The 26,670-nt window shown below is 37.0% G+C and overlaps 1 protein-coding gene across 4 annotated transcripts in view; it reads right to left on the minus strand.

Moving 5' to 3' along the window:
* Positions 1-26,670, minus strand: part of grin2bb (glutamate receptor, ionotropic, N-methyl D-aspartate 2B-b) — a 112,026-nt gene that overhangs the window by 18,088 nt on the left and 67,268 nt on the right. For all 4 annotated transcript variants that reach the window (XM_079615883.1, XM_079615882.1, XM_079615885.1 and 1 more), the window contains 5 exons: positions 21,258-21,401; positions 14,464-14,734; positions 14,182-14,374; positions 647-761; positions 184-392 (listed from right to left, as the gene is read on the minus strand). In XM_079615883.1, coding sequence (XP_079472009.1) covers positions 184-392; positions 647-761; positions 14,182-14,374; positions 14,464-14,734; positions 21,258-21,401 — 932 coding nt within the window. The remainder of the gene's footprint in view (positions 1-183; positions 393-646; positions 762-14,181; positions 14,375-14,463; positions 14,735-21,257; positions 21,402-26,670) is intronic.

Below are 26,670 nucleotides of genomic sequence, written 5' to 3' on the forward strand. Positions count from 1 at the left end.
TTAAATTACATTTTGACTCTCATATTTTCATTGTAGTCCCTTATTTTTGCACCCCACAATATTCATCTGTGATTTAATCAAAGTTTTCAAATATCTACTGTGAAATCTGAGACGAATCTGAACTTTGAACCGAAACGGCAGCACATTTCCTGAATATCTGTACTGTTCAGATGCGATTCTCACTGGAGTTTGAGCTGTTTTCTGCACGGCACTGTATTCCTCATGCAGGTGCCACTGAGGGGGTCGACATCCTCCACAATAACAAATGGAGCCTCCTCCAGCGTAACAATGGACAGGTGGTCATCCTCTCGCTCCCCGGCATCCGAGTACAGCTCGAACCGAGGCCACACGTGGTACTTCATTGTCAGAGACCCGTTCTCCCATTTACCGACCTGTGAAAGTACAAAGAGGGCAAGATGAGAGCTAAAGCTGGGAGAAGGATAACAAGTGACATAATGAGAGGGTGTTGAGGTTGAAGTGGCTGAGATTGGATTAGTGCGGGCTAAATTTGAGGAGGGCAGAAATCTTGAATTAAGATGAAGAGAGATAAAGAGTAAATGAAGGTTGATAATTACATCAGGGAACTTTGCAGTCAAGAGTTAAGAGAAATCAAGAGAGAAAAGGAGACATGAGGAGAGATACCCACCCTGTCATACTGCCTCTCCTTATCTAACAGTATAATAACCAACTTTGGGTGCATCTGAAAGCCGTCCTCACTAAAGGAGAGGTTGCGCCCTTCAAATGTCACATTCATGAGATACCTGAAGAGAAAACAAAGGGAAAATATCAGAACAAGCACATTTGATGGTTATTAACACAAATGCACCTTCCTTTCTTGTTCAGCACAAACATTTTCAGAACAAGTCAAAGCAATCTACAGGATCCCTCAATGTCAGCATCTTTCCAGTTTACCTATAGTGTATGGGTTTCTGTATACTATCCACATACCTGTATATGTCCACACACATTTATAATGCAGGAAAGCAGGTTTGTTGCTAGAGGCTATAGCAAATAATATTCACAATGGCAAATATGAATCTGGCAGCCTCCTGGTCACAAAACCATTATTATTACTTTAAATCCACTCAGTTGGAGAATCTTGAGGAACTGCTATGGCTTTCACCTTAACAAAATACAAAAGTCATGAACCCAATATAATAGTAAGTTAATAATCCAAGGGAAACCATTTATTAGAAGTGAGTAATATTACATGCCAGATTTTTTTCTAATACCTGATATCTTGGCCTTCAAGTAAGCCATTCAAGAAAGCATTAATAGTAGCTCATTTCTTGGAAGTAGCACATTTAAACCAGTGTATAATGCCATTCTTTGCCATCTTAAAATAGTATCCAGTACATGCAAATAGGAAGCCAAACTGTGTATGAGACAGCAAACATTGAATGGTGAACAGTTTCATCCAAATGTCAACCTTTTTTTCAAAAACAGCATGCTTGACCCCTATCACTTAGGAATTAAATCTTGTCACGCAACCTTTACCACCCAGAGTGTTGACACTGCACAGATCTGCTTATAGCCTTTGCCATGGTCAACCACAAACTGTTAATTTCAGTGCTGACAGAATTAGCTAATTTACTGGTTTATTAACTACTTTAATAACAGACCATACTAAGCTAGTAAGAAAGTCTCAGTTTCTGCCCTTCAACCTTGGAGTCCCTCATGGCTCAGTATTTGGTCCTTTAATATTGTTTTATCTACATCAGCACCTACACCTGCACTGCCGTCTAATCACAGTGTAAATTTGATTCTTCCTCACTGGCCCACCAGAATTAGCCAAATAACATCTTCAAGTTCATACAGAATGCTTTCGTCTGAGTTGTAATTAACCTCTTTCGTGTCACTAACCTACTCCACAGACACATTTGGGCAGTGCTTAATGGACTGTCTGAGTCTAGTGACTCGTCTTTACTGACCTCATCTAGCACTTAGACATCTGTACTGCATAAACAATGTTTTAGCATTCTTATAATGTGTCGTTCTTCTTGCTGCCCTTGAGATCTAACTTAGCACTTGACTTCTTAATATTCTCGGCCACAGTTTCAGCATTTGCCACTTACGTGATATAGGAGTTCATAATAAGAAGAAAAAGAAATAAAGGTTTATAATACATAAATATAAACACATGTACAATAATAAAGAAGAATATACAACAAATTAAATCTAAACCCATCCGTAACCTTATACAATATTCATTAGGGGAAAACATGGCTAGTTAACTTTTTCGAGCTGATGAAAGATGAAAATAAAACTAAGATTACTGGAGTACATTTACAAAAAATTACTATTTAGGTCTAAATACATATAAATTGTACACATTTAATTCAATGTGTTATTTGCTGATTCTTTGTCATTATTTGTGAAATTTTCTAGCCATTTCCAATGAAAATTGCAAATCCTACAACAAATAATTTTCAGCATACTACTACACAAATGTGTCTTTCTCAAGCAGAATTTTTGGTATATCTGTATACTTAAAGTGAATTATAATTATTTTGATTAACTATATAATCTATCATTTTATATTTTTACATGACCTTTTATACTATTTCATGAAATGTTTCAAAATCAATCTGTTTTTCCTGGGCAATAACAGTGAAAATGTTTGATAACTCTATGTGCCTTTAAGTGATGTGCCAATACATAAACTGACTTTCATAAAAAATAAACCTACAGAGAAATATTATGTTTGAAACCTAGCCCTACAGATAAATAAGAAACGGTGCTTTTTCCATTTATTTTCCCTTTTCCATCAATTCACCCTAATGTGTCAAACACACAACATAAAAATCCCCACACTAATAAAAGACATCAGCAGTAAAACATCATGAAAATGAATCACATGGGCAAGTTGTAAGTCGTTTCCCTTTTCTGCCATTAGGGTGTAAAATTTATGACGTAGAAGAACTGACCCAATTTAGACAGTGACAGTAAATCAGTTCGTAGTCAGGTGCGTGTGTGTGTGTGTGTTTGTGCCCTTGAGCAGCGATATGCGCACAGATTTTCATCATAACATGAGTATCATGTATGTGTGTCAACAAGTTTTGTGTCAGAGCCAGTGAAAACTCTCTGCTGCACTCCTCGCTCTCTTGCCTCCATCTGTGGGCTGTCGTCGCCATGACAACAATCGGCCTCATGAAAACGACTCACCACACAGGAAATAAATATCTGTTCTAAACAAGAGAACATGAAAGAGAAATATACAAATAGAGAGAGGCTAGAGAGAAGAATGACCAAACAAGTAGTGAGTATGTCTCATGCATGTACAATACAATGGAGTAAGCTTGTGAAGCAATGATGTACGGAAGCTAACAACAACACAAAAAATGGGCTTCCTGTGAGGAGGTCTATAACATCTGGACAAAGCTAACCGTTAGCATTGCCATTCATCTCAATGGCAGTTGCTTATCTTAGGGTCACAGGAGGCTTTTGAAGTAAAGTAGCAACCATGGGTCATGTGGAGGTGCAGGGAACTGACAATGTTGAGTCCAAATCAGACTTTTAATCAAATACTGGCGATTTAGACTGTTTTGTTTGCAAAAAGGGATTTAGTCAGAAAACAGTGATCGTAAATACGCAATTTGAGAGAAAAAGAGAAAAAATACGCTATTTGCCCACTATCGGTGTAGTTACAGCATCCACCAGCAGGTATATTTGTTCAAACAAGACTTACAATGTATTTTAGACATTTAAACTGCAATAGTTAAATGCACATCTGATCCGTTTAACCTACAATCTGGGAATCCATCAGTTCCCAAATGGGTGTGTTAGGGCGGACAGTTTTGATTCCTGACAGAAAGTACGTACAACCCCAAACTGCCAACAGATAGAATGAAAGTGAGAGGATGTGTGTAAAAGAGAGAGAGAGAGAGAGAGAGAGAGAGAGGGAGAGAGAGAGACCCACCAGCATATAAAATGTGTTACCATGGTGCCCACAACCATAGCAATCTCCAAGCAATCTGCTGTGTTGCCATGGGAACAGTAATCTCGCCCGAGAGAGTGAGGGAGAATGAGAGGAAGAGACATGGAGAGAGAGGTAGCGTCTTTTGTACTTACAGCGAGACGCATGATGCAGCAGAGACCCATTTATCTGTCGCTATAAATACAAACAGATCAATATCGACAAGACAGACAACCAGATTTATCGTATACGACATTTTTCAGTTCTAGCATTGATCTGCCATTAGAAAACTCATCTTCAGATTTACCGTACACCCATAAATTTTAAAGCGCAATCATTCAAGGGTCTATGAATGACTTGATCTTAGATTCAAGGGTTTCCTCTCATGTTTAATTTTGGCCCTGACATAACATCTCCTGGCTTGACACTTTGTCATTTCGTGATACTTGTCGTGAGGCTGTGAAATCGCCTCTCAGGTCAACAGGGTACAGCTTTAACAGCCATCGAAAACTTGAGGGAGTGTGAGGACTGTATGCGATTTTTTTGGATTTTCTCAGTGGAGCAAGGGTTGTTATTGTTAACAAAAAGTAAAACATTTATTTAATTAAAATAAAATAAAATATAAATATTACATGAAAAACTTAAAGGGGCTAAATGTAGAGTTCAGAGCCCCTTGTTGTTAGCGTGTCGCCAAAAAGATCGCATACAGTCCTCACACTCCCTCAAGTTTTCGATCACCGCTTAAGGTGGCCCTTAAGTGAAGTTTTCGTTCACTTAAGGGCCACCGCTGTGGCCCTTAAGTGAACTGCCGTGAGTTTATAGAGCTGCAAAGTTATTTTTCGTTCTTTGCTTAGAAGTAAAAAAAAAAAAAAAAAAAAAAACTTTGTAGTGATATACTGTTAACGAACATCCCGACGTTGCTGAGAGCTACGTTTAGATGAATATGTAAATATGTGCCGCGCTTTCCTCTCAATAACAAAATATGCACACAACAATGACAGCGGTGAGAAAACAGCAGTTCAGAAAGCATCTGCGATTCACCGGCATTGATGAGACGACAGATGAGTTCCTTAAAAATATACTGTTATGATAGTTTGATTATAAAGTATATTTGAGACTATAGACTCTAAAGGCCTGTTCACACCAAGAACGATAACTATAAAGATAACTATATTAGCATCCACACCAGTGGACGGTATCATTCAGTTTATTCTAAACTTGTGCGTGTCTGTCACTTTGAATGCTCGAGCTCGTTACAGCAGGATGGATTCTGATTGGCTGTCAATGTTTTTATCATACATTAGCTGGATACAATCGTTCTGAAAGGGATTCGTGATATCGTTTCTCTGTACTGCTTTCGTTAAAGCTGTGGTGTGAACTCTGCTATTCTTTAATATTCAGAAAGATTTTTAGAACTATATCTTTATCGTTTGCTTTATTTCTCCAATGTTTTAAATGATCAGTGCTGCATCTATTGGGTTCAAATGGACAGGCTAAGAAAAACATTAAAATGCAACAACAACTCTTATCAGCCCATCTTGTGCGCCACTCTCACAAAACTGCCTGACACACACCTAAAATGTGAAAGCACCATCATTGCATTTTTATTTTTATAATTCGACGAATATTCGGAATTCTAATTTTAATTTGACATCCCTAATGAATAATATATTATAGAAATAATACTAAAATAAGTAAGGTGCCTTCTCAAAAATATTCACATGATAATGATCAACAGTATAATATTGTTTAAACCACTCATTTCTACAAAGTAACACTGTCCAACAAAGACAGAAGGAGGCAGTGTCTCTGTAGCTCCCCTGAGCCCACGGGTGTCTTGCACCTATTGTTTTTGATGGGGCACCAGTGGCGGTCCCGACTCACTTGGTGCCCTAGGCAAGATAAGGCATGACCAAAGAAAAAACTGCTTTAACAACTTAATAATTCTTTACATAAAAAGTCCAGGGGTAGTGGTACAGTTCTTTTTTGTATGTAGGTGGGCCCAGGTTCAAATTTGATTTTGAATATAGCAGAAAAAAAAGATCACATCCGAATATGAGCCAAATTTGTTATATGGAAAATAGTTATAAATATAAATATTATATATATATATATATATTTTTTTTTTTTTTACAAAAATGCCATACGAGTTACATGAAGGCAAATGATCTGTGGAAGGTGCAATGTGATTGGACGGAAGAAATATGAATGCATGTTGCAGCACAACCCCTGGAAATGGGATAACGCCTGCCCATCATGTTTGCAAACGGTTCACAAATTGGCCTGGCAGGGTCAAACTGTTGAAAATGGACGAACTAATTAAAAAGTAAACAACTAACCCACTCAGACATCCCCACTTCTGCTCACATCTGAATCGAAATGAACTTGAAATGACTGTAAATGATCTGTGACTGAGGCGATTTTTAGCGAGCATCTCCGTGTCGGCAACCTTCATGACACCAACTCTGTTTACAGAGAATTAGCTGACTAATGGTCTGAAAATAATCTGACTATTAATAACAACAAATGCATGACACATAAAATATGCTTTTTACTTTAGTGTATTTTTTTTAGCCAATCATTTTATCCCTTAAAAATCATCTTTGATCACCAAAATGACATATTTAAATGTTTTTCCCTTGAAAAAACATTTATTCATGCCTTAAAATAGCTTGAATGCAAGTCTTGCCTCATTTAGTATATGCGGTTCTATAAATATGCAGATTAGCCCCGCCTCCACTCACTCACACCAGCTCAGAGATCCACTCGTTGACGATCACACGTTGACGTGATTGGTTACAATGTAGTTTGTGACGTCAGAAACACCAGTTCACTGCAGTTTTAAGGAGAAAATACTCAGCAATGGTGTTGACTTATGAATTTGCACATGGTTTGTCTTAAAGCAGATTAAAAACACCACATAGACATATAAACAACATTAAAAGCTTGATTTTCACCTCAGAGTGACTTTAAGTAATATAAAAAGTGTTTAAATACACAAACTTAATGAGACTTTGATATGACTTGGTTTTAATAAACATAATATTTATTAAGGACAGTTCCCCCAAAATGAATGTCCCTGTCCCTTTAATATAAACATACAAAAATATTATAGTATGGTACTGGTTGCTTGTTGATTATGTCAGGTAAATGGTGTGCTCATTTAACATCAAAATTTAAAATCAAATGAAGCATGAATTTAACTTAAAATCCAAAAAAGGGTCTCTCTTTTTTTTTTAGAAGACCACTAGAGGGAGGAAGGCTTCTGGAGGTAATTACAGTCTTTGCCCACCAGCACTGGATTATTTTAATGCATCATCAACACGAGGGCGACAAAAATCTGCTGAGGATTTACAGCGCAAGAGGTATTATAACATCACAATATTAGTTAACCTAAACAGGATTTCGGATTAGCTGAACACTGATGGAATCATACTTCAGTCACCCATATTCACAGCCACCCACAGTGCATTATATTAAAGTGGATGTGGGCTGTGGAAGTGTGTATAGGTTTTTCTAGAAGTCTGTGTGTTTATGTATGCATTTTTAATTAAAGCAAGTTACAGGCTCCTGGGTGAACCAGAGATTAATTACCTTTACTTACACAGGACACCATGTAATGATCAAACCCCTTCCCCAGGGAAGCCTGTGGGCCTTGTAACACAGCGATACACCACCACCACTCTAATGGAGCTAAAACACACACTAACACATAGACACACTTTCTCTTTGTGTCAAGGCACACAAACACACCTTTGGGAATTGAGCTGTGTGTAAGCTTAAAAAGCTAAATATTTTGTAAAGGCAGACTGTTCATCGTGTATTTTTGTATTCTATAAGCAAACAATAAATGGAGACCGAAACAAAGTGTGACGGAGCAGAAACGGAGAGATAGATGGAGAAGTGCAAGACCGGAGGGAAACCGCATGGGTTCACCAGCAAAAAGTGTACAACTGATATCTTGACCTACTTCTGAAGAGTTATTGTCAGCGTCTTTTCAGCATTGCCCAAAAGCATAATAAAAACATCCACAAGCATCTTATTAAACTTTCTGGGCGTCAGGTCTACTGGCCGCAGCAGCCTGAGGGGCTACAATTAAGTCAAGTGGAGAATAAAAGCCTGGCAGCTTCACAAGCCTTAAGCACCTCGGAGGAGTCGAAGCATCAGAGAGACAAGGAGGGAAAACACAAGCCAACACACACACACACATACAAACATAATCCATTTATAATTGTATACACCTTAATACTACGTAATTTTAACAGTAAAAATCTGTAAAAAAAATTATACAGTAAAAACCTGTTCATTGGTTGGTTAACAATAAGTTCTCTTACTACTGTATATATGTTGAAAAACTGTAATAGATCTACTGGAACATTTCTTGTTATTTTTACATTTTTAAAAATAAAGTAAATGTAAAGTTTTGGAAAAAATAAATAAAAATTAATTACATTTTATACTACGGGGCAGTTGAATGCTTGATTTTGATTGGTTGACGAACGTTTTCAGAGATGTGCAAATATTTTTAAGGAAATGCACGCTTGACCGCATTACAGTTCCGTATCACTTCGCCAAATGATTTCAGTTATTTCAAAGGTCTTTAAAGCCTACAGAACCAACAACGACATTGACCAAGCAAATACATAGTAAACAATAGGATAAAAACAACCAATTATTTCCACTTTAAAAAAAATTTATTGTGTATTATGCATATTAGTTATTATGGAAAAGCACATCTCTTTCTCGCGCTCTCTCTCCCACTCAAACGCACACACACATACATTACGGACACACTCGCACAGAAACGTGTTGTCAGTGCTACTCTGAAGGTTTTATCAGTAAAATACTTTAGCAATTTAAAAGCTACATGCCGTTTCTCACTAGCGAGCGTAGTTTCGCTATTAGTGCGTCTATAAACAATTTAATAACTTTCATTTCTGAAATGTATCAAAACAAAACAAAATAAACAACGGTCTAAAAATCATTGATCACTGAAAACCTGTTTAACATTTTTTGGAAATAAGTTTTTAAAAACAAAGTGTGAAATTGGAAGAGGAATAATGCTAAAGGGTTTTAGAGCATCATTAAGATAATGATATTTTATCTGGCCATATTCCAAATATCTATAAACATGTGGAAATTGATTAAATCATTAAAATTCTAGCATGATCTGAATGAAATAATTTTTTTCGCAAGAACAACCCACACAATGTCCTTGCGATTTATCAATTTATCTGAGATAAGTATGTAGCCTCATTTAACCCCACTCTCAACCTTTATAGGGTACATGTATTACATCTAACCTTCTACAGCCATGCCTAAACCTTCAGCTGACCTTCAGAGGAACCCCTTGAGGCTGTTTCAGGCCCTTAACCATCACAGAACATGACCCATCCAGCTGAAAAGCCCTCCATCATCGCTGACAGATCCACCGCAGAGCATGGTGGGTGTTCCAGAATGATAATATAGAATCTTGGAATGCCATTTAAATCGTCTCCATCATGGTGGAAACGGATCATTAGAGTCCTCGAGGGGTTACAGGGTCCGGTGGTTCTCATTCAGCCCACCTCATAAGGCTGTCATTCAAAAGCTTCTTGTGTGTGCGTGTGCACGCATATGTGAGATCCTTAGTGTGCACTGCAGGGTGATCGAGAAGAACCTGCACTCCCAGAGGACTCTAAACTAAACTATTGTCTCTGGTTCGTACTGACGGCTACTTTTCCTCCTATCCATTCTTATGCTCTCCAGCATTCATAAGACATTAAAGTGTGTCCTTATCTTTTCATCAGACAATTCAAAAATCCACTTCAGCGACTCTAAAGGCTACACATCTGCCTAATTACACAAATGCAACCATCTTGTTCTAGCAGATACCATGTCCGCTGGGTAATTGTTGTAAACTCACCATTCACAAATAACATAAAAGTGCCCCCCCCCCAAACACACACTTAATTACTTGTTTCTCTCGTCTAAACCAACAAAGCTTTCCGCAACAACACAGTTATATGTCTTCATAACATGCTCTCCAGGCTACAGATTGTTCCAGAAACATTATAAATGTTTAATTTAACATTTAAATCAAACCTTAAGTGGTGTTTTTTTAATGATCAATGGTGCATTTGTACGTAATTTGCATATTAAATGCACGCACAATGTGTTATCGACTGGTCCGTGTCCAAGCTATGCGCTGGAATTAAGTGCTCCTTTACATACATGCTTTAGAAATTAGCATTGAAAGGGGTATTTTAAAAGTGTTTTCTGAATCAAGCGATCAGAGGATTGTTGAATTTTTCACTGCTAGCCACCCCTGCAACACTTTACACGGACAACAGTTTAACAAGAGTTTAGCAAGAAAGGAAAGAGTCTTCGGCCAAGAACTAGTGAGACTGAAGTAAACAGAAAGTAACCGCAGAAGAAAGGTGATTTATGAAGTACAGGGGAAAAATGGAATAACTGTAACGCTCAATAATACTGTAAATAACTTTTTGTTTAAACACTACCCTTCAAAAGTTAAAAACATTTTATGATGTCTTCAAGGCTGCATTTGTTTGATCAAAAATACAGAAAAAACGTTATATTTTGCAAAAACTAACCGTTTTGTGCCTGGCCCTTTAAATGCAAATGAGCTGCTGCAGAGGGCGGGGTTTCAAGAGCTCATGTGTGTTAGCAGCTGCGATTACCTCACAGACACACACTAAAATGACAGAAACTGTTCTTCCTTTAATGTTAAAATGGAGTCAGACAAAGATGGAGAGACTCAAGAAGAAGTGACAACATGTAGAATGCAACAGGACGTCTCTGAATGGTTAGTTGATGAATTTATGTTGCTGATGTGGCGTTAACAATCTTCAATTAGCATATTCTGTCATGATAATCTATAAATCGCTCGCATAGGAACTGTTGTGAGATGCACACAGAGTGACTTTCTATTGCATGTGAAAAGATGGATGCTAAAGTTTGAGCTGACTCACAAAATGTACTCTTATACAACAACTTTTCCTCTTCTCAACATGGACTGCGTTCCCGGGGGCGGGGCTTATGTACATTTTAGGGTTGGTGATGTCACTAATCCGGGAGGAATGTCGTGTAATCATAAAAAAAAAAGAAGCAAATATCTTCCTTTGCTTTGAACTTTGAGCGTTGTAACTTTGCAGATGTTGTTTATGCTCAAACAGCAACATTACACACTTACTAAAGTTAGAAAAGTGAAATCATACTCAACCACCCCTTTAAGTAACTTTTCTTATTATTATCAATGTTGAAAACAGCTGCTTAATATTTTTGTGAAATGTCTTTCATCATTTATTTACCTTCATGTTGTTCCAAACACGTATGATTTTTCAGTTTTCTGTACAATAACACAAAATATATTTAATCTTTTTATGTTCCATCGTACAGGTTTGGAACAACATGATGGTGGGTAAATTATGACTAAACATTTGAGGTGAACTATTTTTAAGTTGAATTTTTTATGTCGTTTTTGTATTTAAAAATAAATTTCGAGGCCTGATTAAGTATCAATATGTTATTAAAAAAAATCTGCAATATACACAGCTATAGACACTCTAGACCAGCGGAAAGGTGAGTCCGTCGTCTGTTCTGCTGAAGCTGGCACATGAAGAATCCACTGAGGAAACTCGGCATGCGCGTGCCACAACTGTTCATTTCAAAGTGTGGATGAGAGGTAGATTTGAATCTGTTACTGTTGCTTTTCACCCATGTCTCTTTGGGATTTAAAGTTTGTTATATTAAAAGAGGAAAGAGAGCGAGAGAGGCTTCCGCTGTTGTTCCATTTGGCTTCCTAATCCTGCTCTGCCTCGAGCATTCAATTAACTCCTCACCAGCAGATCAAATGACTGGCTAAAAGAGAGTGTGACCGAGCCTAAACGCTAATTAATACTTAGGAATCAATGCCCCTCAATACTAAATGTCAAATAACAGTACAAAAGAGAACAGAGGAGCTCAGATGAAAAGCTCACTTTTCTATTACGATGGATATTTATGTTTCTAAGATGAAAACCACAGCCGGCCGGTACAGACACGTGGGCGCGGGCTGAATGTCAGAGGAGACATAATGGGGAAAGAAAAGTGAAAGGTGCTCTGTGCCAGACACTTCAGCGAGCAGCTGCAGCAGACCCACATTAACAATAATGCACATTCTATTCCTCTCGCTTTTTCTCTTTTGTTGTCCATTTGTCACTCTCACTCGTTCTTTTTCTCCGGTTGTTACAGGTGCGGTACAGCTAGAGTGCTGTTCAATCTAGGACTCGCTTTATTAGGATCCGTCTCGGCTGATCCAATCACAGGTGAGAAGGATTGTCAATTACCGCTTGGTAGTAACATGCGTTTCAAATGCGTCTCCTGTGGCCATTTGTGATCCCATTTCGAGGGAAGGGTTTCTAAACCTGAAGGGTTTATGTCACTGTAAGGGGTGTAAATAGATACAAAATCGATTTAAAAGTAATACATTAATGCCAAATAATTGTAATGTTAATGTTAGGTAATTAATTATATCTAAAATTCACATTTGTAATCACAAATATAATTTACACACTGAATTCACAAATTATTGTAGAATAAAAAAAAAAGGAAATATTTTTGCATTATATTTTTAATTTAAGTAGGGCAAATGAAAGTAAGATGATTAAATATGAAATATTATATATTTATATTGAAATATTATATATTTGAAATATTATATATTTATATTAGGCCTATTATATTTAATATTTTTAAAGGCCTGCATCAGCAATATTAATATCAATGAATATCAATTGCTATTGAATGTTCCTTGTTATTTATATATATCAAAAGCTTGAATATACCAATTTGGTGCTCAAGAAGAAACATTCTTATTATTATCATCAACGTTGTAAAAAGTGCTGGTTAATATTTTGGTGGAAACCGTGATTTTTTATTTTTATTTTCAGGATTCTTGGATGAATAGAGGTATTTATTTGAAATGGAAATATTTTTTAACATTATAAATGTATTTAGTGTCACTTTTGAACAATTTACTGTGTCTTTGCGTAATAAAAGTATTGTGTGTGTGTGTGTGTGTGTGTGTGTGTGTGTGTGTGTGTGTACCTACTTAGCTATATTTTGGGGACAAATTTATAACCAGAAGTGACCAAAACCTGCCAAAATCTCCAAAAACCTCTCTTTAGGGACGTCCTCATTGGTAAATCCGGTATAAAAATAAATTACCGGTGATTTTTTTAAGGCGAGACACTAGAGGTGAATAGGGTAAACATTTTAACTAGCAGATATCACCATGAAACTTTTCCAGTTGATTACCTACATTAAGATGAGAAAAAAATGTAGTTTTCTGTAATTTAATGTTTAAATATGCAAATTAGGCTATATCTAATTAAATATATTTTCATTGTGTACACATTAGATGAGAAAAAAATTACAGAGGGATTTATGGATATCTACTTTTTATATCCTGTAAATCAGAATATACTGTCAATAGTTATTTTCACCATGTTTTTTGGAATAAAATGTTATATAAATCAGGCTAGGAATAATATATTTACAAATCCCTCTGTAAATGTCTTCATAATATAACTAGGTACAAGACTGGAAAGTTTGGTGTATATAGGTGCTGCTACTGAAGTGGAGATTTCGGACTTGGAGAATGAGAGGAAAGTCATTTTGAGAAAACGGGCTTTAAAGATTTATCATCAGCCAATGAGATTGCGCATTCAGCCCTTTTACTTTCACGATTGGTTGCTGATAAAAAGGAAATGACCATATTTGGATCAAACAGCATTGTACAGCAGAGAGAGAGCTTTTCTAATGATGACAGGGAGCAGGCAACGATCGCAGATCAGCGGGATGATTCAGAACGCCAACTTTTGTTGTATTTATGAGAAATCTACAGACGCAAACAGACAAAGTGTAGTAAAATAAAGACCTAAATGTGTGTTTTGGACTTTTTTTCACCACAAGTCTGAAAGAAGACTTATTGAAGTTATTGAAGACAAATATCCCAAAATTGACCAGTGAAAAAAAAAAAGAAATTAAATGTCCCCATTTAGCTAAGTAAACGCGCGCGTGCGTGTGTGTGTGTGTGTGTGTTGTGTGTTTGTGCACCTGTTTAGGGCTGTTCACCCTTTTCAAAAACACTCCATTAGTTGAGAAACCCTCCTGAGCAGGTGTTGTAAATGTGTGTGTGCCTGCAAGAGAGCCCGTGTACGTGTAAGATTGCAGACCCCAGATGTCAGTGTTTGAACCCTGGCACCCCGCTAAGCCTGACTCACCTCAGCACCTCGTTGGGGTTTCCTGACTTGCTGCCTTTCTTGTCAGGTGTGCCGTGGCATCCAGACTTAAGCAGCGTGTGAGGACCCCGATCCAGCATCATTGTGGAGGTTGCCATGGCGATTATGGCTACAGCATCACGCACTCGAGCCTCCAGCCCGTAGTCCCACTCGTCGTAGGAAACAGAGATCAAACCTGCAAATAAAGGAAGCGTTTGAAACAATCATCTGAAGTATTACAATGGTTCAAGCTTTTTTCAATTCAAACCATCCTTCGTTTCTCACCTGTTGGAAAGACGTTGGGTACATTATCTGCATCCCCTGTCACCAGAGATGGTACGATCCAGGTGTAACCGTAACCAGTGAGGCCGACGGAATGTGCCACCTCGAAAATGGTTGTGGCTTCTTCTTTAGTGCAGTACAGTAGTATAACAGGACTTTGGAGCTTCTTCATCTGGTTCTGGATCTTTGAGTCGCCATCGTCGACTGACATGTCCAACAGCAGCACTTCTTCCAGCTCCCAGCCAACAAAACTGTTCTCAACTGTACTCCGGATCTGGAAGGTAGCAAAAAAAAGACAGAGAAAGATGAAAAAACGACATGTCCTGTAACACCCTCCTGCTGCCTCCAGATCTCCCAAAACGGTTCGCTTTTGTTCTTTAGATATATTAAGAGAAGGGAGAGTAAAAAGAGAAAATAGGCAAAAAGACAAAGAGGGAGTGAAGGTAAAAGCTAATATTTTTATTTAAAGGAATAATGAAAACACTAATCATAAAAAATTCCCATCATGCACTTCTTCCAGATACCGGCCAAGCAAACGTTTGTCTTTTTTGATCTCTATAATTTGTAAAGACGCAAACCTAACCCACATTTGAAAATGCACAGAACTACTCGGAGGAGACAGAGAGACATTAAACTGCATTTCCTCATAACAAATTGTTCAAACACAAGTCCACAGAGATGCTTTTCATTCGAATCAACCGCAGTCAGAACTAGAAGATGAAATTATTGTACCCACAATTCTGATGATGCATATTTCTGTATTGCCAATATTTTAAGCCAATTTGACAGACTTGCAAATTGCACTGACAGTATCATTACACACATATATGCAGTCAAGTGTAGTGTGAGCATCCAGTACCACAGAAGTGGAAATATCGGTATAAATGTTATATTATGTATACTATTTTGAGAAATATAATAACAGGTTTTTTTTTTAAGAAGCTAATTTTCATTTATTTTTTAAGTTTTTGTTCTAATATTTTTTATATTTAATTTCAGAATTAATTAAATTACCAAATTTTTACCATTTTAATATATTTTAATATTTTAGAGTTTTGGTTTTAGTTAACAAAAACAACACTTGTTCATATTATAGACTAACCGACATTAAAATTCTGGTCAGCACCTGATAAGCGGATAATTTTTTTAATCTGATGGCCGATAACCAAAAAAAAAAAGGTCAATATAAAAATTCTATACAATTTAGTCCAAATAAAATCAACTAAGACTTCACTAATTTTTTAAAAACACAACAAGTGAATTTCTGCATCACAACATTATAATGTAGAATATGAGATTTTTTTTCAACAAACATTTTGATAAAGATTAGTGATTGTTAGATGACAACAAAGGAAATGTAGAAGTAAAAACAGGAGATATAAATATCCAGTATCGGCCATTAACGATTCTGATAACTGATATGGTCCTGATACATTGTGAATTCTGAATTTCAATACCAAGGTATTTCCATGGTCATTAACAAAGCGCAAAGTAAGAGAAGATAATCGTGCAGGTACAGCGACAACTCAGGATATTGCAGAAGATGAAGGGCCACAAACAGGAGGCACTAGAAAACAGATGTCAGTGTGACTGAAGAGGAGAGCACCAGCATTGGTCGCAGTTTGTTCAAGCATCTGGAATCACCTGAACCATTGTTCTTCCCCCAACAGACAACACAAAGACCTGGCACTGGTCTCACTGGAAGAACAACACAAACCTGCCTGCTATACACCTGCAAGAACATCAAGAGCCTGCTCAATAAGCGGAGCATCCTCTGGACTTCTACTGGGCTCTGCTTGCATTGCCCTGAGGTTGCTCCTGATTTGGGGAATGACTGAGAGTACAGTAGAAATCAAAGAACACAATCCTGACCGTTGCACTGTGTATTTAACAACTCTATGTGTGCTATACAGATAGAACTCTATCTATCACTGTGTGCGATACAGATAGAACTCTATCTATCACTGTGTGCTATACAGATAGAACTCTATCTACCACTGTGTGCTATACAGATAGAACTTTATCTATCACTGTGTGCTATACAGATAGAACTCTATCTACCACTGTGTGCTATACAGATAGAACTCTATCTACCACTGTGTGCTATACAGATAGAACTCTATCTACCACTGTGTGCTATACAGATAGAACTCTATCTACCACTGTGTGCTATACAGATAGAACTCTATCTACCACTGTGTGCTATACAGATAGAACTTTATCTATCACTGTGTGCTATACAGATAGAACTTTATCTATCACTGTGTGCTATACAGATAGAACTTTATCTATCACTGTGTGCTATACAGATAGAACTTTATCTACCACTGTGTGCTATACAGATAGAACTTTATCTATCACTGTGTGCTATACAGATAGAACTCTATCTACCACTGTGTGCTATACAGATAGAACTCTATCTATCACTGTGTGCTATACAGATAGAACTCTATCTATCACTGTGTGCTATACAGATAGAACTTTATCTATCACTGTGTGCTATACAGATAGAACTTTATCTATCACTGTGTGCTATACAGATAGAACTCTATCTACCACTGTGTGCTATACAGATAGAACTCTACCTATCACTGTGTGCTATACAGATAGAACTCTATCTATCACTGTGTGCTATACAGATAGAACTCTACCTATCACTGTGTGCTATACAGATAGAACTCTATCTATCACTGTGTGCTATACAGATAGAACTCTATCTATCACTGTGTGCTATACAGATAGAACTCTACCTATCACTGTGTGCTATACAGATAGAACTCTATCTATCACTGTGTGCTATACAGATAGAACTCTATCTATCACTGTGTGCTATACAGATAGAACTCTACCTATCACTGTGTGCTATACAGATATAACTCTACCTATCACTGTGTGCTATACAGATAGAACTCTATCTATCACTGTGTGCTATACAGATAGAACTCTATATATCACTGTGTGCTATACAGATAGAATTCTATCTATCACTGTGTGCTATATAGATAGAACTCTACCTATCACTGTGTGCTATACAGATAGAACTCTACCTATCACTGTGTGCTATACAGATAGAACTCTATCTATCACTGTGTGCTATACAGATAGAACTCTACCTATCACTGTGTGCTATACAGATAGAACTCTATCTATCACTGTGTGCTATACAGATAGAACTCTATATATCACTGTGTGCTATACAGATAGAACTCTACCTATCACTGTGTGCTATACAGATAGAACTCTACCTATCACTGTGTGCTATACAGATAGAACTCTATCTATCACTGTGTGCTATACAGATAGAACTCTATCTACCACTGTGTGCTATACAGATAGGAGTTCTGTGACAACAGATGGCTGTATTTGAAGATGTTGCTAGTATATATATATATATGATATAACATTTACACATTAGTAAAGCAGTGTTATTTTACTATTATTCATATACTAATATAGTTTTTATTAAAAGTGTTAATTAGCTTTTATTTTACTATTTTCAGCTTTCGATTTAATTTCAGCTACTTTTTTTTAGCAATTTTGTTTTTAGTTATTTTTAGGGCTGTCAAAATTAACACGTTAACGCATGCAATTAATCAGTTTTTTTTGTTCAGTTTACGCAGCATCCAACCATCCATTGGTTGCTCTACAGTATATGGTCAGGCTATAATTTATTCAAGTGCTATTAAACCATTCAAGAGTGATAAGACGCAAAAACAATAACTCAAATCTGTACTGGCGCGCTGTCTGTGAAGTTGCTTTCTGTGAAAACACCCGAAACGCGCGCACAGAATTATGCTTTACCACACCGGCGACGCTTGAACGGACAAAAACACACAAAATTATGTCAAATTCAAATTTTGTTGAGTATCCTCGTAAGTTGAAAAGTGTTAAAGGAGCGTAAAGAGTTGTGAGAAAATAGGATGCGTGTCAGATCCGCGTCATGTACATCAGGTCTTAAAGTGACAGCAGCCTAATAATCCTGCTGCTGTGATTTATGTCATTTATGTTAATCAAAGGGCAAAGAGAAAATCAATCACTGCTCTTCACTGTAGCTTTAATAAGGATTAATCTACATTCAACTTAGAATTTATGCAGTGAAGACATAGATACAGAAATTATTCAAGAAGCTATTCAACAAAAGGCAGGAAAAAAATTGGAACTGGTCTGAATGGACCAGTAGAAAAAATATGGTATATATATATATATATTAACTCCCAGATTCTTTCCCGTCATTTTCGGCTTTCTGTGTTTTCACTGTTATACAGTGGGGGGTGATATTACGCAACTTCTGAAAGTATACTGAATCTCCTGATCAAAACACAAGTGAAGAAGAAGCAGATACAAGCAATTGCATGTAAGCAGATGCACATGTAAAATAACATGATTATCAACATTAAACAGCATCGAAATCAAAACTGCCTGTTACTGAATGAACAGGACGATCTACAGGACTATGCAAGCACTCAAAACTCAATACTCCAACTCCATCTATGTTTTGATCATCGTTCTGAGAAAAAAGCGATTTTGCTTTTATTCATATTCATTTCATATATAAGTGATGATAAAAAAAGGGAGGCAAGCATGAATCTAGAATAAAAACTGTTTTGTTTGTTTTAAAACTGAGGGTCTGTTCTTTCTTTTGACATGTTGCATGTTCAGATACAACAACATATTCTGTCGGGGAAAGAGTTAAAGGCACAGATAAATGTGACATTTAATACAATGGGTTTATGTAAATATTGTTTTAAGTTCACTAAAATTAAAAGTTGTTATATATATTTTTAAAACCCATTAAATGTTAAAAAAAATTCAGCTTCCAATTATTCTGTGATGTCCAATGGCTATAATCCATGTAATAGAGACATTAGTATTAGTATCAGTGATACTGGCCTTCATAATGCTTAGTAAAAAGATCCAATTAAACAAATATTTATAAAATACTGTCTTTATGTTGTCTCTACATTATTTTGAAGATTCAATGTGGAAGTATTACAACACAAATCTATTAAAAACGTTAATGCTAGATGCGATTAATCACAATTATTTAGTTAACTTTTTTAATCGATTGACAGCACGTTGTTTTATTTCAACTTTAACAAACTGTTCAATTAACAAAACGTTTTGAATAGTTTTTGTTAACAACAATAACCTCTGCTCTAAAGAGGCTAGCATGAATTAAAAGCGGCAACGCTACTATTATAGGGCTTGAACACAGGTCTAAAGGCATAAATTGTGTGAGAGTGATGAATGAACAGAAAAGATGGTTACAGGCAAAATCCCACTAGTCATCATTTACTCACCCTCGTTTCATTCTGAACACGTATGACTTTCTCTCTTGCATGCAGCCTTTTTTCTGCTGTCACATGGCTTGAGAATGATATAAGAGTCAGCAAATGACGACGAAATTATGTTAATTTGTGATTGAACTGTGCCTTTAAATCAGAAATGATATAACAAAATAAGAGAGGAGTTCCTGTAGGAGCAACGTATACTGAAGATAGGGGAGAGGACGGGTACATTGGTTTTGACAGGAGCCCCAGCGTACAGAAGACAGAGGAGAGGAAGAGAGCATTAGTTGAGACAGGAGCATTGGCAAACTCCTGATGATGAAAGAGGCTCGAGCTGCAGCGACTGGCTCCCCAGCGGGAGTCACAACGCCGGGATTAGGGTGTGAACCCAACCAGATAGAGTCTCCAGAATTACAGGCAGTGAAGCAAACACCAGTACGGTCTGGGCTTTCACAAGCTCCCAATCTCATTTTGGCCAAAACGTTTTAGCTCTGGATATAGGCGACTGTTTATACAACCTGATGATGCATTTCAATGATTTGATAAACAAGACTAGGTTCTGCTGGATGGAATGTTTGGCGGGATTATGAGCGTGCTTTAATCAGAAATACAATTGACCACTCAAAACACACTAGAAGTCACCTATAGCGACCCCTATCCACCCGGGACACCCTTGCAACCACATGGCAATGTGTTAAAAACCACGCAGAACACCTTAGCAACCACATAGCAATGCTTTTCTGCACCACAATTTCCTTTAGAAATAAAATCTAGAGAAACACTGTGTTAAAATGTCAGTTAAAACATAACAGAAAATATGAATAAATGTGATAATAATAATAAAATAATATGAATAATAATAATAATGACAACATACATACCCACTACTGTTCAAAGCTTTGGGGTCAATACTTTTTTCATATAATTTTTTATAACATTGTTATCGTTTTTTAAAGAAATTAATTATTTTATTCAGCAAGGATGCATTAAATTGACCAAAAGTGACAGTAAAGTTATTTATAATGATTCAAAAATATTTATATTTCAAATAAATACTTTATATTCATCAAAGAATAAAATGAAAGAAAATTATTAAGTAGCACAACAGTTTTCAATATTGATAATAAAAAATAATTATTCTTGAGCAGCAAATCAGCATATCAGAATGATTTCTGAAGTATCATGTGACAGTGAAGACTGGAATATAGCTTTGTATCACAGGAATAAATAAAATTGTAAAGTATATTAAAATAGAAAATAGTTATTTTAAATTGTAATAATATTTTTGATCAAATACATGCAGCCTTGGTGAGCCACAGAGACTTTGTAAAAATCTTTATGTATGTATCTTTAATATGTTCAATGAGTTACTGTAGTCTTCTAAGCTTTATATGAAATGACACCTAAACTGAACTGACATCACAACTCATTCTTTTATTTTCAAGATGACTTGAATCAAGCGCATAGCAGGTTTGGATGAAGACGGAAAAATGGTGAAAAAAGTCTCACCCGATTTACAAAGTCCTGGTATCCAGGATAGTAGGTGGTGACAATGGAGAATATGTACCAGTCATATTCCTCCATTATGTTAAGCATGGCAGAGGCTTGCTGCTCTATAGAGGGACCAAACTGGAAGAACATGGAATGGTCATCCTGCAAGAAATAAAGAAACAAATGCATGAGAAAACAGAAGAATCACATCATAATATGGCATCAGTAGGTAATATAACAACTGAACCAAGCTCAAATTCATGTTGTATTCTTCTTGCCTCCGATCCATTACAAGCACAAACCGACAAATGAAAAGGTATGTTTCTTAGTATAAGTATACTTTCTCAATATACAGTAAGTATATTTGTTGGGGACACTTAATATTCAGCAATACTGATTTTGACAGCATAGAAACTATCATGACACTTGAACTGAGCTGGATGATGACATCGCTGTTTTCTGCAGAGCTGCTTTATAGCTCAATTGAACTCGTTTCATAATTGATGAACTTTACACGGTTATTGAACTAAATCAACACTGACTTCAACTGAATAATGACACTATTGTCTTTTTTAGAGCTGCTTTACAGCAGAATTGAATTCTGTTTGCATAATTTATCATTATTTTCCTGTTCATCACTGTAAAGCTGTTTTGAAACAATCTGTATTGTATAAAGAGCTATTTAAATATAGTTGACTTGACATGACTATCTTTTTTCACTACAGTAACCTGCTAAGGTTTGGATAAAGGAAACAAGGATCGGGTTGAAGAAAGTAATGCTGAGAAAGACGGTATAGAAATATGAACCGACCCCAGCAGCACCGCAGTTCGCCAGATCTAACATCTGCTGCATCAAAGCATGTGAACGAGACACATTTTGCTCCCTTAATATCTAAATGACCCCTTCACTGAAACTAAATGCTCCATCCCAGGCAGTTTAAATGTCCAAATGTCTGTGGAACATTGGCGATAAATGATTTGTGTAAATGCATTCCAAATTCTTATAATAAGCATGCCAATAAACTCTTCACATCTAATAGGCGTGTGTGTGTGTGTGTGTGTGTGTGTGTGTGTGTGTGTGTGTGTGTGTGTGTGTGTGTGTGTGTGTCAGTGTCTGTCAGCAAATAAGCCAAAACGTTTTAAAGCTATGCACACATGTATGACAGTGCACATGAATGCATGCACACTGATGTATTGGTCTGTACAGGCCTGTAAATTAATGTTCCGTGTGTGTATTCATGTATGAAGTCGGTCGTGGGCGTTTGCCATGTTAGTCATGTTAGTCATGCCGCATGGCGAAATCTCACAGTCTCTCGGTCTCTCTCTCTCTCTCTTTCAGGTCTCCATACTCTACTCAACATCAAAGCCACTCCCCTGGGGTCTGAGATGGACTGATCCATTACCTTGATTCGGCTTTAATGAGGTAACAACACTGATGGGGCTGTGGGGAGGGAGGGGGGGCTTGGGTTGTTAATCTTACAGCTGTAGTTTAATGTTTTAATGTTGTTTATATATTCTTGTTTTGTAGAGTTAACTAAATGTTTAATATCTGCTTGATTTGCCTGTAATGTGTATGTGTGTCTCTGCTCCTTTCCTTTCGTGACTTCTATTCATTTACGTGCCCCTAATATTAATTTCCTGTCTTAATTCCACCTCTTCTCATTTGGAGTTGATCCCATCAGGAGAGGTGGGTCTCCAATCACGGGGTCGTTAAGAGTTTGAGTTTTAACAAATTAACACTTTTATTCAGCAAGGACACATCAGATTGATCAAAAGTGACAGTAAAGACTTTTATAATATTATAAAACAATTATATTTCAAATAAACGCTGTTCTTTTGAACTTTCTTTTACAGTTTCCACAAAAAAAATATTGAACAGGACAACCGTTTTCAACATTGATAATAATAAGTAGTATTTCTTGAGCAGCAAATCGGCATATCAGAATGATTTCTGAAGGATCATGTGACCCTGAAGACTGGAGTAATGACGCTGAAAATTCAGCTTTACCATAAAATAAATAAATTAATGTTTAATTTTTTTAATTTAACATTTCGGGCAAAATATCAGTAAAACTGATATTTTTTCTCTTTTATTTAATATATATATATATACACACATACATACATATATATATATAGCCCTTTTACTATTATAAGTTTAGTTAAAAAGTCCTTGCAACAATATACCAGTATTACATTTGCTAAGAATTTTCAACTGTACATTTAACACACACAGACACACAAATGTATGATATATAGGCTACCATGTGTCAGATTTGTTTTGCGGATCATTCCTCCCTAATCCGACGCTCTACACTTCTGCTCCTCACCCCCTCCCTGTCATCAATCTCCCGTGCTCCGCTCTTCCTCTTCATCCATTCTCAGTCTATTCATCTCAAAATGAGCAATCACAGAGACATGCACTCCACATGCAAGTGAATTAGCGGACTCCCGTTCCTCTGTTTAGCACAATGCAGTGGCGGACCTAGTCATCCACTATCCTCAATACAGTCCTCCGCGAGCAGCAGGGAACTAATCCAGACCTTACATTACTCTCCTCTCACTACTTTCCTGCCTTCCTCCGTCCTCAATAATGAAGACTAGTGTCCTGCAGAGGCAGTTTACAAGCAAAGTATCTTCCATATTCGAATGAGAGGCAGTGACATGAAATAAGTTCCCCGCTAACTCTTGACTGCTGGGAGGGGATAACAGCTGAGCTCCTGCCATACACGATACCTCACCAGAACAGCATGTCATTGAGAGAGGAAGGAATGAAAAATCAGATGCGTTTAGGAGAGCATGCAACTAAATTCAAGTGATTCATCAGTTGATCTACCATGATGGATTAAGATTGATTGGAAATAAGAGGCAACTGGTAGCCAGAAAGCCAGAGAAAAGAGAGTCCACGGCAGTTCTTCGAAAAAAGAAATGTTAAAAAGCCTTGATTTTAAATTATGGTTCTGATTACTCTTATGATTTAGATTCCTTAATGGTTTGAATAACAGTTCTTTTAATACTCCTGATGATTTTTTTGTGTGCAAAAGACATTGGCATTAACTATATATTAAACCCCAATACTTAAAATTATTACAGTGCAAACAAGCATTCTGTAACCTCAGTTAGTGTTAGGGCCCTATCACACACCCGGCACAATGCAGCGCCAGGTGCGACGCAAGTGTTTTTTGCTAGTTTCAGCCTGACGCAGTTATCATTTTCATGTCCTGCGCCACGTTGTTTAAATAGCAAATGCATTTGCGCCTATTTGTGCGTGCTGGTCTGAAAACGGCGTGTGTTCAGGCACATTGTTGGCGCGTTGCTATTGTGAGGCAACATTAAAATGTACTGCATTGACCGACAAAAACCTGGTCTACAGTCTAAACTCAATTTAAAGAGCGCGTTAGTAATATGCGCAAATAGGCGGGTGCACAACGCGTGTACACTTTGCTTATTAAACACACAGGGACGCGCAGCAGCACACAAACATTTTTAAATATGAAAAATTAAAGGATTAAAATGTAATTATTATTAAAAGATTCTCATTGTGTACATAAAGATATGGTGGAATCCGGCTTGTTCCGTAGATGGTCTGCTTGCACGCCTCTAACCTCGCGCACGAGCAGATCCGTTTCCTCTCTGGAGACGCGTTCAGTCTTTCCGCTTGCAAATTCCGCCATGTAAATAGTGGATCTGCCATGGTGAAAGCACAACTGGCTTTTAAAGGGAATGGGAGATGAAACTCTAAGAGAATAGGGACATTGCACGTTATGCCCAAAACACACCAATTACTCTAAGAGAATAGGGACAACCCTTTTAGACCACGGCATTTTCCCGTCGTTAAACTAGCAAAAGTGGATTCGGACACGCCCTAAGTGCACTAACGCCGTGCGCTTTAGACCATGCGCGTAGATTGTTAAAATATGTTTTGTTCATTCACAATTACAACTTTAACACTCGTAACAACAATTTCACTTTCACTATCATTCTGATATGACGCACCATTAGACACCTGCAGTCTATGCTTGTCATGAGACACATTCTGAGGAAAGCTCTTTTTCCAGAAATGTATTAAATTAAAATTAAGTTTTGTATCAGAAGAAGTATCTTGGACAATCATTTTCCTCTATTCAATACTAATTGAAACTCAACCAGAGAGCACCTTCTGTGATTTTCTACAACAATAGAAAGAGGCCCTTGCAGCAAGTAGTGCTCCAAAAATCTATTTCTATTTCTTAACACAGACTCAGAGATAGGCCTGAATAATACAAAAAAAATTAGATGAGAAAAAGAACAGACACAGAGAATGAATGTAGAAAGAAAGAAATGAAAAGGAGGAGAGAAAGACAGCGAGATAAAATAAGAGTCGGGAGTCCAGAATTCTTAATTTGACTTTACTGTAACTTCTGGGTAAAGTTGATGCACCATTACTTCCGTCGCTAAAGACAGATCCTCTCCTCTACAACTGTATTGACAAGATAGTTTAGATTCCCCCCTTCAGAACACCAGTGGCATTAACAGCTCGTGCTGAGCCTCAGAGACTCGCTCTCCAGAAGGTCACTCGCAGCATTAACAGCCTCTACTGCTGCTGGCTTGTTAAGCCTGGCAGCAAACACGGAGCTGTCCGACTTATAAACTACAGAGAAAAAGAGAGCGCAACCTTGATCGTAGAAGATAAAACATTTATCGAAATTAAAGCTAACAGATACACTTAAGATCAAAGAGAGTAGTAAGAGAGAGAAAATGTGCACGGAGTAATCGAAAAGAGCTGCCTGAATTATGTACAAACCACTCGACAAAATAAAATTAGAGTAACTGAAGACTAAAAGTGAACCCTTATACAGAATAGATGGATACTTTATGATACAATAGATGGATACAGTAGATACTGTAGAACAATAGATTGAGAGAACGACAGACAGACGGACGGGGAGAGAGAGAGAGCGAGATGGATGGATGGATGGATGGATGGATGGAACGAACGATAGATAGATAGATAGATAGATAGATAGATAGATAGATAGATAGATAGATAGATAGATAGATAGATAGATAGATAGATAGATAGACAGACAGATAGATACAGATGTGGATGGATGATAGATAGAGAGATAGAAATAGATAGATAGATAGATAGATAGATAGATAGATAGATAGATAGATAGATAGATAGATAGATAGATAGATAGATAGATAGATAGATAGATAGATAGATAGATGGATGGATGGATGGATGGATGGAACGAACTATAGATAGATAGACGGACGGACGGACGGACGGATGGATGGATGGAACGAACGATAGATAGACAGACATACAGATACAGATGTGGATGGATGATAGATAGAGAGATAGAAATAGATAGATAGATAGATAGATAGATAGATAGATAGATAGATAGATAGATAGATAGATAGATAGATAGATAGATAGATA

The sequence above is a fragment of the Phoxinus phoxinus genome, assembly GCF_949152265.1.
Source record: "Phoxinus phoxinus genome assembly, chromosome: 6".
NCBI lineage: Eukaryota > Metazoa > Chordata > Actinopteri > Cypriniformes > Leuciscidae > Phoxinus > Phoxinus phoxinus.